General features: G+C 37.2%; 1 protein-coding gene across 1 annotated transcript; it reads right to left on the bottom strand.

Annotated features, from left to right (window-relative positions):
- Positions 1 to 321: 321 nt before the first annotated feature.
- Positions 322 to 4,805, bottom strand: LOC141696384 (uncharacterized). Its single transcript, XM_074500533.1, has 8 exons — positions 3,857 to 4,805; positions 3,400 to 3,766; positions 3,087 to 3,321; positions 2,457 to 2,802; positions 1,596 to 2,306; positions 1,412 to 1,475; positions 1,164 to 1,369; positions 322 to 1,010 (listed from the first exon to the last, which is right to left on the bottom strand). Exons 1-8 carry the CDS (start codon positions 4,803 to 4,805, stop codon positions 322 to 324), a joined length of 3,567 nt encoding a protein of 1,188 aa, XP_074356634.1.
- Positions 4,806 to 14,803: the final 9,998 nt, after the last annotated feature.

Here is a 14,803-nt window from a genome sequence, read left to right as displayed (position 1 = left end):
ACTTTTTTGTTTTATACACATCAATACCATCCGAAAGCAACAAATCAGGGCCTGCATGAGTAGTTGGTTGATCAAAAGTTGACAACCAATGCACCAGCTTAGGGTCTAGGTGATGGTGCCTTGGATTCGCTGTCGGGAGAGACCAACTTCCATTACAAAGAGTAGCACTGAGTTTATCGCCATAATGCATCCCACATTGAGAAATTATAGGACAAGAAATCGAAGAAGCTAGGCACTTATTCTTCCACCACGGATCGAACCAAAGTGATATAGAATCACCATTGCCAATTCAATAAGAAATAAACTACAAAGCTACAGGCCTTAACTTGAGGGTTTGTCTCCAATCCAAGAACAATCAGAAGGAATTGAAATTGTCCAGAAATGCTTGCCTTTTAGGACTGTAGCATTGATCCACATGGCCCAAAGAGTGCGAGAATTGGAGATAACTTTTAACAGATGACCAATGAGCTGGGCTCTATTCCATTCCAACATATTTTTTAATCCCAGTCCTCCTTCGTCGCGAGGAAGACACACCTTTTTCCAAGAGATTTTAGCTCCACCCTTGTGGTTTATGTTACCACGCCAAAGAAACCGAGTGAGAAGAGATTGTATTGTTGCATGAACGGCTCCTGGGAGGAGGAAGAGGTTACACCAAAAAGCCTCTATGGCACAAAAAACAGATTTGATGAGCAAAGTACGACCAACCAAAGAGAGGAACAGATTTGTCCAAGAATTTATCCTGTTCGAAATCTTTGTGATCAAGGGCATGCAGTCATTAACACAAAGCTGGGTTGTTATCAAGGGGACACCAAGGAATTTAACAGGAAAACATCCTCGATGAATCAACAAAGTGTCGAGCCAATCAGTGAAAGCACTATCACAATTACAAATAAAACTATTGCTCTTGTGTATGCTTGGGGATAGACCACTCCAGTCCGAGAATTTAGCAATAGAGTTCATAATATGCATGACAGAATCCTTGGATCCATGTGAGAAGAACAAAACGTCGTCTGCGAAGAACAAATGAGTGAGCTTCAATTCCTTGCATCACCAATGGTATCTAAAATTTGGAGGAACCTTGTTAAGAATGCTGGAAAGCATTTGCATGCATAAAGCAAAGATATAGGGTAACATTGGATCCCCTTGCCTGAGTGCCTTAGTACCTCGAAAGTAACCATGTATGACACCATTTAGTTTGACGGAGAATTTGGTAGTGCACAAGCAAGCCTTGATCCACCTGATAACTATATCCGGAAAGCGAAGTTTAACCAAAACAGCCAAGACAAAATCCCAGTGCAAAGAATCAAATGCTTTATGCAAATCAATTTTAAGAGCACACTTCGAGGAGCCCGAGTCCTTGTCATACCCTCTAAATAACTCTTATGCCAGAAGAATATTATCAGATATGGACCTTCCCAGAACGAAAGCAGACTGAGCAATATCTATTATAGAAGGCATAATCAACTTAAGACGAGCTGCAATTATTTTGGAGATGCATTTGTACATTACAGTACAGAGAGAGATAGGTCTGAAGTCCCTCATACGAGTAGGGGAATCTACTTTCGGGATTATAGAGATGATGGTAGAGTTTATACCTGAAGGAAGAAACCCTGTGTCGAAGAACTGTTTAATCGAGGCACATAAAGAGGGTCCCGTGGTGCTCCAAGTAGCCAGGAAAAACTCCAAATTAACTCCATCTGGGCCAGGAGCCTTGTTTTTCTTCATCCTTCTCAAGGTGTCATAAATTAGAGCGTCATTAACCGAAGCACTAAGTAATGCACCCTGGGTGTCTGTGAGAACTTTACAATCAACAGTTTCAAGATCAATATGAGGGTGATGCACCACAGGCCCCAACAAATTTTTAAAGAAATTAACAGCTACAGTAGCACAAGGAAGTTGGCCATGCACCATAATTCCATTTTCATCTTCAAGAGCAAGGATCTTATTATGGTTCCAATTGGATTTGCATTGTTTGTGAAAAAACGAGTTGTTCCCATCCCCGAGACCCATCCATTTAATTCTGGATTTCTGAAGGTACAAAGATTCTTCCTCTACAAGTGCCAAATTGAGTTTAATAATCAAGTCTTTCTCCATAGTGAGGAGAGAAGGGTCCTGACTACTAAGCATGCACAACTGAAGTTCCTCGAGTTGAGATCTAGCAAGTAAGACATTGGAGGAAACATCTCCATGGTCCTTGTTTAGCTGCCTAAGTAACACCTTGGCCTCTTTCAATTTTAAAGAAAATTGAGTATAGAAGGGACCTGAACAAGGCAAAGTCCAGGCCTTTACAATAGCATCCTGGAAACCTGGGATCTCGACCATAAAGTTGAAGAATTGGAAAGGTTTACTCAGTTTTTGGAGTTGCATAGGTTTCTAAAAAATAATAGCATTATGATCCATTAAACCCCTTGGTTTAATAAAAGCATTCCCCTACGTAAATAAATTAAACCACGCACCATTAGCAACCATACGATCCAGCCTTTTATTAATAGCACTAGCTGTACGTTTGTTGGTCAAAGTGTAGAGATCCCCTACTGTTCGAACACTACCAAGCCCACAATGAGCAAGGCAATCCTTGAAAACCTGCATATCCGGAGTCCAATGCTCCCTACCACCCGAGATTTCTCCAAGGCTAGTGACATAGTTAAAGTCACCAAGGAGACACCAAGGCAACGAAGTGGTGCTCAAATTCATACAATAATTCCACAAAGGCACCCTGTCTGGATCATCAATATGGGCATACACAAACGAGACCAAGAAAGACAAATTCTTTTCTAAAAAAATAGCAGTACAAGTGATCACCTGAATAGATAAAGAATGAATAGAGACATCCCAAATACTCGGGTTCCAGCCAACCCAAACTCGACCATTATAATGGTGATCATAATTGAAACACCACTTCCAATCTTTCCTGATTTTCTTTGAAATAATTAGAGCATTAGAACTCCTAACTTTAGTTTCAAGAAGACCCATAAAATTAAGTTTATTTACAAAAATGAAATTATGCAACTCTTTTCGATGAGGGGCTTTGTTGATGCCCCTTACATTCCATACAGCAAAATTCATTATAACCTTCGAATGCACACTGGCTGGGTTGTCAGCTTAGTGTTTTTTTTGTTTGCAGGACTTTTCCTGTTGACAACTCTTGTGAACCTATCTTCATCTATCAAGTCAGCCTTGGAGGTCTTGAGAGTGACCACTGGATGAACTGGTTGCTTGGGTGCTAAAACAGCCAAATTTGATGTGCGAGGTGCAGGCGCTGGGGATACCTCAGGCACTGCAGACAAAGATTGCACACGAGCTGCGTCCTGACTACGACCCCTGCATCTTTTTTAACCCGGGGATTTAATTGCTATAGTCTCCACAATATTGTCAATGACCGTATCAATGGGGGCTAACACATCTGTGGTATTCTCCAAATTAGCTGTAATAATTTCCTGGATACGAGTCTCAGAAATGTCCACATTAGGAACCAAGGCATTGCTTTCCAAATATTTGTCACAGTCTTCCAAAACAGCATCATCACCATTTGGAATCAATACATTTTCTTCATTGAGTTGCACATCTTCTAGGGTCTGATCATTATCGAGCACCAAGTCACATCCCAGAAATTCTCCAAAGACAACTGAATTGACATCAGTATCCTTATCTTCGTGAACATTATTTCCCCCTGTTTGATTTGTCTCTTTGCCATAAATGTTTGTCTTTGTTGCTTTTGCAGCTCTAGGATTTACACCACCTGGCCTGTTTCTAGGAGCTGGCTTAACTGCATTAGGGTTATGAATACATCTAGAAAAAGAATGCGCGAAAGCATGACAATGACTTCAAGAGTATGGCAATTGAGGATAAATAATACTATCTTTAACAAGTTCTTCTTCCCCACATTCATCCAAAACTGGAACCCAGATAAAATCAGGTCTAGGACTAGAGTAAGACAGTAATACCTGAACAGAAGCATACTTTGTGGGTTCGAATTTGGCTGTAAATTCATCAAATTTTAGAGGTACTCCAACTGCTTTGGCTAGAAAAGTAAGGCCCTCCCTTGACCAATAAGAGTGTGGGACTTCTTTAAACTTAATCCAACAAGGAACCGATTCAATCACATTTTTCCTAAATTTGTTTGCTTCCATCCATGAAGCTAAATACAATGTTCGACCACCAATTTGAACAGAGTTTAAAGCCAAGACCTCAGTTTTTGCTTGAACCGAATCAAATTTGAAAGTGAAGTATCCTTTAGAGCTGTAAAAAACTCTAACCAGTCCTTTGTTTTTCCACATTTTAAAAGCAAAGTCTCGCACATATTTAAAGTCGAAACTACCTCCAATAAAGTGTCCCAAGATACTAGTATTCCACATCTTCCTGGCGTTTTGAAGAAATTCCCGTGGTGGTTTTAGAGTTGCAGAAACATCCTCGTTGAAGGTAATCTGGACATTTGGGCTTTGACTTGTGCCAACAGCTGGTATATTCTTAGCAACAATAGAGCTCCAATTTTTCAAAGGGGAGGAATTATGAGCAGGTAAAGTCACAGGTTCTGTGGTATTAGTATTAGCTGTAGCCACATGCTCAACAATATCAACATTAAGTTTATCAATATTCTCAGAATCTTTAGGCACAAAAATAGTCAAGACACCATTTTGAACTTGAATACTACCTTGAAAATCCTCAAGAACAGGGAAAGAGGAGTTACCTTTCTTTGTGACAGAATCTAAAGATTGAGTCTGAGATTGCTTAGATGAGTGAGAATTCACACCTTGGTTAGGACCCTGTTCCTGTCTCGCAGACCCCCCTGCAAGTATGAGACTCATATCTTCTTGAACCCGTCTCAAAGTATCAGGTGAACCACGGCGAACAAACAGCAACAACACCTCGATTACTCCCTTCCCCAACTTCGAGCCTTCAACTGCAGCATCACGGATTCAGCCTGGCATCCCCATCGACCTCCTTCACTGTTGCAACCGGAAAACCAAGAAACGCCGCGGTGGCGGGGCCGTTTCCTGTGACGCGAAAACAAAACTGAACAGACACAAAACCGATGCCGTTCGAACGAGGATTCAACGATCTACACAACTACAACATCAAAATCTTCTAACAACTAACCAAAATCCAAGCCCGAATTCAAGCAAATAATCAGAAAATACGAAATTAAAATCGAATACTTATTAACTGAAATTGATCACAGAATCATAAACTACAGTTAGGGGTGAGCATCGGTCGGTTTGGGCGGTTTGGAGGGTCCAAACCAAACCAAACCGAAATTAGCGGTTTCCCTAAAATCCAATCTGAAACCAAACCGTTATGTGAAAAAACCAAACCAAACCAATCCGTTTAAAACGGTTCGGTTCGGTTTGGTTTCGGTTTAAACCGTTTTTCCTATAAAACAAAATTAGAAATTAAATTAAACTTGAAATTGTAAATAATAATCGAAATTTTGTACCATATTATAGAATTATATTTTCTATTATAATCATATTCAAAAAAAAATATATAAAGATAATGACTTTGAAAAATAAAAAAAGGCAAGAAGACGTACGAAAAAAATGCGACCAATTCTTATGCTTTTATTGAAAAAAAATAAAATAGTGAAAATATAACTCATAGATGAATATTTATATCTTAGAATAAAATATATTATGATTAGTTCTTTAATACGTTTTAGTTTACACATATGTTGTACATAATAATTTTATTATTAATTGCACTTTACTAATACATTTAAATTTTCGGTTCGGTCCAGTTATATCGGTCGGTTTGGAGGTAAAAACTGAAACCAAACCGAAAAAATTCGGGTTTTAAAATGCCAATCCGTAACCGAACCAAACCATTAGTAAACCGTAAAATTCGGTTTGGATTGGGCGGTTTCGGTCGGTTTGGGTAATTTATGCTCAGCCCTAACTACAGTTCACCAGCTTCAATTTGACTACTTACATGACCGATTTGGATGCCGGAATCACCTTCAAATCTGTGATTGATTCTCTCCCCTGTTCTTCACCCACAAACCCTAATTCCTAATTCTCTGAATTTTTATGATTAATTAACTAATTAATCAATAAAAATTAGGCTATTTATATTATAGAAAATAATACCCCTAAATAAAATTAAGGGGCTAATTACACTCCTAATAAAAATATTTGCCCCCAATTTTTATAATTTTTGGGTATTAATAATGAATTTTTAAATATCCAATAAATACAAAATAAATGTCAAAAATTCTCAAAAATTATGAATATTACAAAAATGTAAAGAAATATGATGTATGATAATTTCATGATCATATAAAAATAAAAATATGATTTTTGTGGGGTTTTTGGTACCCGAAGGGTTTCCGGAAAAGTCGTTTTTCGCGAAAAAGGTAAATTTGTAAAACGTCTAGGGGTTCAGAATAACGATATGGTATAGGTCATTTTTGATAAAATAGGGCCAATGATTTTGTTTGAAATATGGACTTTTAAAATACTGTTTGAGCTGTATGGGTTTTGATATAAAATGTATAACTTACAATAAAACACTCAATAAATATCCAAAACACGTTCGGATCAAAACAAGCAACACGTAGCACATGGCAATTAGGGTTTAATGACTCAACACAGTTAATCACATAATAATACACATAATTTATCGGTCGTTACATTGACCGTTGTCAACAGATACTTAATAGGGGGGTTTCCCTTTGAAACTATATTCAAAATATTTAAAAATAATTCGAGATGATATTTTTGACGATCCGAAATTATTCGAATGATTTTCCGAAAATCAGAAAGTATTGTAAATCAGGTTCTATGATTTTTAAAACATAGATAAATCCTTTAATAAAAAATAAATAATTAAATATTAATCGGTAAATAATTAAACCTCGAATTAGTTTACTTGAAAAGAATATTTAAATAATATTTCCTCAACTATTTTATGTTTACGTAATATAATAATCTTTAATATTTAATCGAGTTTGAAATAATAAATGTTGGAGAATACTTCTCCCGTAATAAATGAATAGTTAATAAATATTTTTTTAATCGAACGATAAAGTATAGTTGAGGGAATACGATTTTTGGAAATCATTTTAATAAAAGTTCGAGGTATTTAATATTTTGTAAGTGGATGTTGAGTCCTTCAAATCGTACTATTATGGACTTTTAATTGTCCTAATAATATCACCAGAATGATTCCCGGGTTTTCATCTTAAAATCCCGACCGACTCTCGGTCTTATAATTATACGTCATGCTTAAAGCGGAATTAAATATTATACGATATATACTTATCGTACAACATCACTACATTATACGAAAAATTAAATTATTGTGTATCATGGCAAGCATGGTATTAATGCAATGATAATAAAACAATTCTTTCACAACACAACAGTAAATGGAGTTAGGTTCGTAAACTTGCCTGGGTATCTCGAGGTGGAGGATGCTCTAGGTTCCGCTCGGAAATCTATAACCATAAACACAATTCATTTCGTTAGGTCCCGTTCTAATTTACGGTGACTCACACTCATGTGCTACTTATTACGCACCCTCTCAACTTATTTTACCCTTATTATTTCTTTATGTCCTTATTCACATTATGGTCGCTTCCTTTTTCTAAGTAACTTAAGTTCATTTTTATTTTCGCTGTCGGCTCCGCTTATGGATTCTACGGTTTCTAATCGCGCGATCTCGGCTCCGATATTTTTATAAAATTGAAAAATCATTATTTACACTTGAAATTTTATGGCAGTTAGGAAACTCAAAATACTACCCTCTGTAAAAATTTCATGATTTATGAACATTCTTAAGTCGATCCTTTATATTTTCAAAGTTCATAATTCGTAGCAGTTTTTGTCGCGTAAATCACTTTTAGTAAAACGATCATAACTTTTGATCCGTAATTCGGAATTAAGCGATTCAAGCACATAAATGATCCTTATAACATTGTATATCATAATCAATGTTATTTTTCAAGAAACTACAGTTTACATCCTCGGGACTTTATGCAGAAACTTAAAGTTACGTTTTGTTCGTTTTAACGAGATTACGGTTACGATCAGAGTTTCGTTTATGCCTTAAATATTTATACTACCACCAAAAATCAACATATCATCATCATCACACTAAATCCTTTCAAGAGTATCATGTTCTTGAGGCAACAACAGTCAACCTTAAATGTACTTAGCTAAACATCAAGATTTCAACACTACCACCTCTAAAACTAGGTTTACAACTACATACTAAAAGGATCTTGAACTTAAATCTTAAATAAAGTTGGGTCAAAGATTTTTACCTTTATAGAGAGCTTGAGATGTTTTCTTGATGATGGTGAAGTCTTGGGAGTGCTTAGTATGGTTTTTGGAACCTAAAAAACCCATTGAAATCAAGAAACCAAAGAAGAGTTACTATTCATACTATTCATTCTCAACTTTCTTGATTTTATTTCACCCATCAAACCTTGATAAAAAGAGCTCAAAGATTTATCTTACCTTAGTTTGGTTGTTAGGAAGCTTTCGAATTAATTGGAGGATTTATCTATGGCTAGAGCTTGAAGATTTGATTTTGATTTCTTGGCTTGAAGAAGAAAAGCCGAATGGGAGGTTTTTAGAGAGAGAGGGAATGTTTTTATGCTTGCTTCCTTGGTTGATTCTTGGAAATAAGGTTGTGATATCTTATATTGATATTTAATTCTCTAGTTTAGATCCTAGGATTTTATTCTTGTTACAAATCTTGGGGACAAATCCAACTAGCTTCCTAGTTTACAAGCTAAGCCACTTGTTTAGCTCCTTTAGCTCACTATTTGCTTAGCCTTGGTTGATCATCCTACACCTTAGCTCACTATTTGATAAAGTAACCATGGTTACTTTCTTACCATAATTAGTTAGTACGTTACATTTATTTAATCATTTACGCGTTCGCTCGGTCGCTTAAATGTTTCGTAATACTTCCTCATAAATGGTTCGCGACGTAATTCCTTTCGTATTTATTTCTTATGTTTTGAATTACCATACTTGAATAAAAATCCGTAGGATTTTAAATTCGTAATTATATTGTGATTCCCGTAATCCTCGATGATTCGTAAATATGGTCGTTTTTCAAAGTTCGTTTTCTTCGAAAACTAATAGCGTTTACATACACTCATTTGGTACGTATAATCATAATATCAACTCCGAAACTCATTTTCTCATGCACTACATAGTGTGGGATAAAAAGTTTTCCCCGTCCGTCAGGGTTACTATTCATTAAACGTTTTACAAGATCTCAAAAATTTGAGTTATTACAGTCTTCCCCTCTAACAAGGATTCCGTCCCGGAATCAATTAGAAAATAAGCGGGGATATCTATTCCTCATTGCGTCTTCAAGTTCCCAAGTTGACTCCTCGACATTTTGATTCCTCCATAAGATTCTAACCAGCTTCACAGTCTTGTTCCTTAGCACTTGTTCTTTTTGGTCCATTATCCTTACTGGTTACTCGATGTAGGTCAAGTCTGGTTGTAAATCTACCTGATCGTATTCTATTACATGTCGTGCATCTGCTTGGTACTTCCTTAACATGGATACATGGAACATGTTGTGTACTTGTTGCAGATTAGGAGGCAAGGTGAGCTCGTAAGCTAGAGGTCCTATTCTCCTCAAAATTTCAAAGGGTCCTATGAATCTGGGACTCAGTTTCCCTTTCTTCCCAAATCTCATCACTCCTTTCCACGGAGATACCTTTAATAACACTGAATCTCCTACTTCATATTTCCTATCCTTCCTGGTCTGGTCGGCGTACTTCTTTTGTCTGTCCTGAGCTGCTACCAGTCTTTTCCTGATGAGTCCTACCATTTCCCTGGTCTGTTGGACTAACTCTGGTCCTATTATCTTGTGTTCTCCAACTTCATCCCAACATAGGGGAGAGCGACATCTCATTCCATAAAGAGCTTCATACGGAGGCATTCCTATGCTAGCGTGATAACTGTTGTGTAAGCAAATTCGATCAGGGGTAAGTGGTCATTCCAATTCCCTTTAAAATCAGTGGCACATACTCGTAGCATATCTTCTAGGGTCTGTATAGTCCTTTCACTTTGTCCATCAGTTTGGGGGTGGTAAGCGGTACTCATGTTTAGTCTGGTGCCTACACATTCCTGGAAGCTTCTCCAAAATTGGGAATTAAACCATGGGTCTCGATCTGATACTATGGCAACAGAGACGCTGTGTCTCACTACAATTTCCTTCAAGTAAATATCCACTAGCTTGTCTACGGTGTACCTTTCGTTGATTGGTAGGAAGTGTGCGGACTTGGTCAATCTATCTATGATAAACCATATGGCGTCGTGATTGGTCTTTGTCCTTGGTAGACCTGTCACAAAATCCATGGCTATATGCTCCCATTTCCATTCCGGAATTTCCAGGGGCCGTAATAATCCACTAGGTCGCTGATGTTCAGCCTTCACTCTCTGGCATGTCAAGCACTTGCTGACCCACTCTGCTACTTCTCTCTTCATGTTAGGCCACCAATAATATTCCTTAAGGTCACGGTACATCTTCGTACTTCCTGGGTGGATTGAATATTTGGAGCTGTGCCCTTCGTGCATCAGCTCGTCCTTTAACTCTTGCACATTAGGAATCCAAATTTAGGACGCATACCTCATGATCCCCTTCTCGTCTTTCTCGCATCTCACTTCCTCACCGGTCAATGTTCCTCTTTCTTCACTCATCTTCTTTTCCTAACATACTCGTATCTTTTCAGTCAGTTTCGGCACTAGCTTAATCTCAAATAATCCTTCTGTTCCTTTACCGGTCGTTCTCACGTCAATTTCCATCTTCTCAAATTATTTAATTAATTCCCCAGATATCGTTATCATTTTGAGTCTTTCCTTCCTACTAAGGGCGTCAGCCACCACATTGGCTTTACCCGGGTGATACAAAATTTCACAGTCGTAGTCCTTAATCAACTCTAATCATCTCCTCTGTCTCATGTTCAGTTCCTTCTGAGTAAAAATATAGTTGAGGCTCTTATGGTCTGTGTAAATCTCGCATTTCTCACTGTACAGGTAGTGTCTCCAAATTTTCAGGGCAAACACTATGGCTGCTAATTCTAGATCATGCGTCGGGTATCTGCTTTCATACTCCTTCAATTGCCGAAAGGCATACGCTATAACCTTGCCGTGCTGCATAAGCACACATCTTAATCCTTTAAGTGATGCATCACTGTATATCACAAACTCTCCATTTCCATCAGGAAGAGCGAGCACTGGTGCTGACACCAGTCTCCTTTTCCGTTCCTGAAAGCTTTCCTCACATTTCTCTGTCCATACTAACTTTTCTGTTTTCCGGGTAAGTCTAGTCAGTGGACCGGCTATCTTAGCAAAGTCTTGCACGAACCTCCGGTAATACCCTGCTAAACCTACAAAACTCCTAACCTCTGTTGGGGTAGTTGGTCTTTCCCAGTTGGACACCGCCTCTATCTTGGCGAGGTCAACTAAAACTCCGTTGCTACTCACCACATGTCCTAAGAACTGAACTTCCCTTAACCAAAACTCGCACTTTGAGAACTTAGCATATAATTTCTCATTCCTTAGGATTTCTAAGACTATCCTCAAATTTTCTGCATGTTCTTGCTCTGTCTTTGAGTAGATTAGATGTTAGATATATTTGAGATGTCATGTCTAATATGTTTCATGTTTAGTTTTCAGATCTTAACAAACAGGAAATATCAGGATTTACTAAAATCAGTACTTACTGGAAGTCGGAACAAAATATCAGGACTTAAGGTCATGTCAGAACTTAAGTACGGGAGGACTTACAGTTAAAGAAGGAAGCTGATTAACAGTAGAAGATCAAGACTAAAACAAAAGAAGATATGCATGGAAAGAATTATAAGAATGGAAGACTTGAATAAGATATCTGATTGATATATTTTAGGAGATAGAATTATATTCCATATCAATTAGAAGTTATCTTGTAACTGTGTAGTATATAAACACAGACATAGGTTTATACTATATGTGTTATCATTATCGAGATACATTATTCATTGTAACCTAGCAGCTCTTAGTGATATTTATTCATCACTGAGAGAGAACAGTTCCATTATGACAGAGTTTATTATATTGAATATATCTGTTTACTGTTACTCGTGTTCAAGATCGATTTGATAGTAATAACACTGTATTCAACCCCCTTCTACAGTGTTGTGTGACCTAACAATTGGTATCAGAGCTTATCTGTTAAGACAAATACAGTAAAGATCCAAACAATCATGTCTGAAGAAGCACAAACTCCAACCAAGCCCACCAAAACTGAAGAAACTAAAAACACTCAAATCTACAGTCGATATGAGACTATTAGGGTTCCCATACTGAGACCTTCTGAGTATCCCATATGGAAAGTGAAGATGGCTATGTTTCTGGAAGCTACAGATCCACAATACCTTGATAGGATTAATGAAAGACCATATAAGCCTACCAAGCTCTCTGTTGCAGTTGCAGATCAACCGGCAAAGTCCATACCAAAGGAGAAATGTGATTACACAGCTGAAGACATCTCATCTATTACCAAGGATACAAGGGTAAGGCATTTGCTGCATAGTGCCATTGATAATGATATCAAACAGGGTAATTAATTGTAAGACTTCAAAGGAGATATGGGATGCTTTGGAGATAAGATGCTAGGGAACTGATGTAATGAAAAAGAACAGGAGGACTATACTCACTCAAAAGTATGAGCACTTTGACTCAAAAGCTGATGAGTCATTAACTGAATAATATGACAGGTTTGTCAAACTCTTGAATGATCTGTCACTGGTGGACAAGGAATATGATCTTGAAGATTCAAATCTGAAATTCTTTTTAGCTCTTCCTGAAAATTGGTATTTGAAGTCTACTACCATAAGAGACAATTATGCTCTTGATGAAACTACTCTTGATGAAATTTATGGTATGCTCAAGACTTATGAACTTGAGATAGATCAAAGGAGCAAGAGACATGGGAGAAAGTCAAGGATAGTTGCTCTTAAGGCTGAGGAGGAATGTCCTAAAGTTGCTTTCTCAAAGAAAGGCAAAGAAAAGGCTCTCATTATAAAGTTTGATTCAGAGTCATCATATTCTGATGATGATGATTCAGAAACTGAAAGCCTACCTGAAATGGATGCTGATGCAGAGATGATGAAATTGTGTTCTCTTATGGTGAAGGGTATCAGAAAGATAGCCTACAGGAAATTCAGAAAGGGAAAGAAGTTTTCCAGGAAAGGTGTAAGTGCTGATAAGAAAGGGTTCAGAAAGTCTGAAGGCAAAAGTGCAAAGTCTGACAGAGGAGACAACTCAAATGTCAAATGCTACAATTGTGGTGAAAGAGGCCACATATCTCCTGACTGCAAGAAAGGAAAGAGTCACAAAGGCAAGGCACTTGTCACAAAGAAGAAAAGCTGGACAGACTCTTCAGATTCTGAAGATGAGGTGAATTATGCCTTGATGGCAAATGCTAATGGCAGCCCTAAAATTGCTGAATTGAAGGTACCTCAACCAACTTATGCTTTTCATACTGATGATATTACTGAGTTAAGATTATATCTTAAAACCATGTTTATTTGTTACATAGATCAAACTTTAACATGTGAAAGATTAAATTCTGAAAATCTTGCTTATAAGAAAAGGAATGATTATTTAGAAAAAGAGTTAGTTATGTTCCATCAAACTCAGAAAGAAAGAGATGATGCTTTTTATGTTAGAGATGAAGTGCTAAAATTGAATGAATCTCTAAAAACTGAGTTAGAAAAAGAAAGAGAGATTATCAGGACTTGGACTAACTCTGGCAGAACAACTAAGAATTTATTAAGTAGTGGAAACTGGAAAGAGGGCTTAGGTTATAGAGATGATAAAAGTGAAAAAGAACTGAATAAATTGAGCCAATTGTTGTTAAACAGACTGCTAAGCCAAAGGTGAATCATGTTAAGTTTGTAGCTAAAACTGTAAAGTCTGATTCTGAAAAGATGAAAGAGTTTGTAGCAGAGGTTAAGGAAAAGTCAACTTCTAACAAATTAGAACAGGATAAAACAGCTGAAGTTAATATAGGCTTAATGACAAAGAGGCAGCTTAAGTATAAACTGAAAGAAATTAGGAATGTCAACAAGGTAAAGGCAACTAGGAAAAATAGGAATGGAAAGGAAGGTGTGAACAAAAGTAATAATTATATGTCTGTTCCTAATGCTCCTAGAAAGAAATGTTATAACTGTGGAAACTCTAACCATCTTGCTTCTTTTTACAAGAAGAATAAGAATATAAACTCTTTACCTCCTAAGTCAGGAATTAAGAGTCAGTCTGTTAGGTTTAAGCCACAAAATCCTTGTTTTCATTGTGATAGTTTATGGCATTCCATTTATACTTGTAAGGAATATCATAGTTTGTACTATGATTATTATCAAATAAAACCTTCTTTGAAGAAAGTTACTTTTATTCCATCTAGTGTAAAGACTGATGCAAAGTCTGATATAAGTTCTGTTAAAAAGCATGTTAGCATAAACTCTGATATTAAATCCGCTGCAAATGCTAACAAACTTAAAAAAGGCAAAGGATCCAAGCAAGTCTGGGTCCTTAAAACTAACCATTAGTGGTCTTTCTGATTGCAGGGCAACATGAAAGATATCCTAGTGCTGGACAGTGGATGTTCAGGACATATGACTGGAAATAAAGCCCTGCTATCAGACTTTGTGGAGAAAGCTGGCCCAGGAGTTTCTTATGGAGATGGCAACATGGGAAAAACTCTGGGATATGGCAATATCAATCTTGGGAATGTCATCATTGAAACAGTAGCTTTTGTCTTAGGACTTAAACACAATCTGTGAAGTGTGAGCCAA

Source organism: Apium graveolens, chromosome 2, assembly GCF_009905375.1.
Source record: "Apium graveolens cultivar Ventura chromosome 2, ASM990537v1, whole genome shotgun sequence".
NCBI classification, from domain to species: Eukaryota; Viridiplantae; Streptophyta; class Magnoliopsida; order Apiales; family Apiaceae; genus Apium; species Apium graveolens.
Note: the sequence above shows the minus strand (reverse complement) of the source record. Positions and strands in the feature narration are given on the sequence as shown.